The 2,450-nt window shown below is 44.1% G+C and overlaps 1 protein-coding gene across 1 annotated transcript; it reads left to right on the top strand.

Annotated features, from left to right (window-relative positions):
• Window positions 1–897: 897 nt before the first annotated feature.
• Window positions 898–2,450, top strand: LOC123582239 (olfactory receptor 6S1). Its single transcript, XM_045448488.1, has one exon. The coding sequence runs from the start codon at window positions 1,230–1,232 to the stop codon at window positions 2,271–2,273; it is 1,044 nt and encodes a 347-aa protein (XP_045304444.1). The 5' UTR covers window positions 898–1,229; the 3' UTR covers window positions 2,274–2,450.

The raw sequence follows: 2,450 nt of genomic DNA, 5'->3' as shown, positions 1-2,450 counted from the left end.
TCAGGGGCAGGTAGGAGGGATTCCTTCCACATTTAAGGTTGCGACTCATCTTCCTCTTACTTAAGGTATAGTTAGGTTCAGTTCAGTGGAAATATTTTCACAGAGAGCCAGAAAGAGTCCCCTTTGAGGTGACCAGTTCTATCTCATTGCACTCCATGCATTATGTCCTGTGCTTTGGCCCAGATGTACTATGTTCACGTGCTGCCCTTTTCCATTAAAAAATCTCTTTTCTCTTCTATCAAATCCATACTCACTTTTTAGTATTTATTTTAGGCATCACCTTTCTCCAAAATACTTCCTATCTCTCTAAAGTCTCAGTTTGGATTTTTTTCCCATGTGCCCCCTTAGACCCTATTCTTTCCTGTGACATTCCACCTGTGACACATATTAACTTTTCCATCATTCTCATTAGGCAGTGAGCTACATGAGAGTGGTGACAACATCTCCTTTATTTCTGAATCACCACATATAGCATCCGATACATAATCAATACAGAGCAAGAGTTGAATGATTTCACTGACAGTAAGGCAATTTCTATAGAAGCTGGAGGGAGATGAGGCTCTGAATGGAATCCTTAAGGAGAAAGACCATAGAATTGCTTTATCCTAGAGAAAAGGCACAAATATTTTTCTGCTCAGGTAGGACCCACAACTGAGACACTGTAAGTAAAGAGGTTCCTGTTTGCTAGGAGCAAGGACTGCTGCGGTGTGCCAGAGAATAGTAAGGCTGAGAATCAAGGCCTTAAGGTCAAGTCTCATGCTTTGCATGGCTAAAGGGGATCAGTATTCTCCTAATAACTGAGGTGTTTTAAAAACTTCTTTTAGCGGTTTACAATTGAGGAGCGCAGAAGTGGTTAAGTAACTTTTCTGAGGCTACTCAGCTAGTAAATGGAGATACTGGAATTCAAAACCAGGCAGTCTGGCTCAGGTCCTGATCCTGGTAGAATGGGAATCATATTCTTCATGAAATAAGTTTTTGATATTTTTGTCCAACTCATATACTCAATGATATCAGTATTATAATAATGAGGCATCACTATTTAAGATCTGAGAATGGAGACTCCTGGCATTTTCATACCTAAGTTTTTGCCACCCTTTCTGGAAAATCTTCTCCAGCTTTAAAAGTAATATAATGAGGACCTCAGGTTCTTCAGATCTTAACAGTGGTTGGAGAAAGTGGGGAAGTGTGTGCCATATCACGATAAAATAAGTTTCAGGATTGTTCTGGAGATGACATGTCCTCACCACGATCATGTTCATGTTGTTGCACAGGTGGGAAAGATAATGGCTCCTGGGGGGAACCAGAGCATTGGTGTTACAGAGTTCATCCTGGCAGGTTTCCCAAATCTCAACAGCACAAAAGCAGAACTGTTTTCTGTCTTCCTTCTCGTCTATCTGCTGACTCTAACAGGCAACGTGTTGATTGTTGGAGTGGTAGGAGCTGACACTCGCCTGCAGACTCCTATGTACTTCTTTCTGGGTAACTTGTCCTGCCTAGAGATCTTGCTCACTTCTGTCATCATTCCCAAGATGCTGAGCAATTTCCTATCAAAGCAACACACTATTTCCTTTGCTGCATGTATTACCCAGTTCTATTTCTACTTCTTTCTTGGGGCCTCGGAGTTCCTGCTGTTGGCTGCCATGTCTGTGGATCGCTACCTGGCCATCTGTCACCCTCTGCACTACCCCTTGCTCATGAATGGCACTGTGTGCTTTCGGGTGGCCTTGGCCTGCTGGATGGGGGGACTTTTCCCTGTGCTTGGCCCCACAGTGGCTGTGGCCTTACTTCCTTTCTGTGAACAGGATGCCATGGTGCAGCACTTCTTCTGTGACAGTGGTCCACTGCTCCGCCTGGCATGCACCGACACCGAGAAGCTGGAGGAAACAGACTTTGTACTGGCCTTTCTCGTCGTTGTATCCTCACTGATGATTACTGCTGTGTCCTATGGTCACATAGTTCTGGCTGTCCTGCGCATCCCCTCTGTTTCAGGCCGACAGAGGGCCTTCTCTACCTGTACCTCCCACTTGATGGTGGTGACCCTCTTCTATGGAAGTGCCATTTTTCTTTATGTGCGACCATCACAGAGTGGCTCTGTGGATACTAACTGGGCAGTGACAGTGGTAACAACATTTGTGACACCACTGATGAATCCATTCATCTATGCCTTACGCAATGAGCAAGTCAAGGAAGCTTTGAAGGATATGTTTAGGAAAGTGGTAGCAGGCTTTTGGGGGGAACTTTTGCTTCCTAAGAGTTTCAGTAAGAAGGAGTGAAGTGAAAGTGAAGGGGGTGTAATAACCAGTCATAGGTCCAAGTCTTCTCTGTTGTCATTCTTTTTCCGGTGGTTATCATGGACATCACCAAATGACCAAATTCTGTAATCCCAAAAGAATTCCAAAGCCATCAAGTCTACCCTTCTTCTCCTTCAGACAAAATTTCTTGATTCTATC

This window comes from Leopardus geoffroyi, chromosome B3, assembly GCF_018350155.1.
Source record: "Leopardus geoffroyi isolate Oge1 chromosome B3, O.geoffroyi_Oge1_pat1.0, whole genome shotgun sequence".
In the NCBI taxonomy this organism is placed as follows: Eukaryota; Metazoa; Chordata; class Mammalia; order Carnivora; family Felidae; genus Leopardus; species Leopardus geoffroyi.
This window is presented reverse-complemented; position numbering and strand designations above follow the sequence as displayed.

What these genes read in the sequence shown, in the direction of transcription:
- LOC123582239 (XM_045448488.1), top strand. Translation starts at nt 1,230, where the DNA reads ATGACATGTCCTCACCACGATCATGTTCATGTTGTTGCACAGGTGGGA.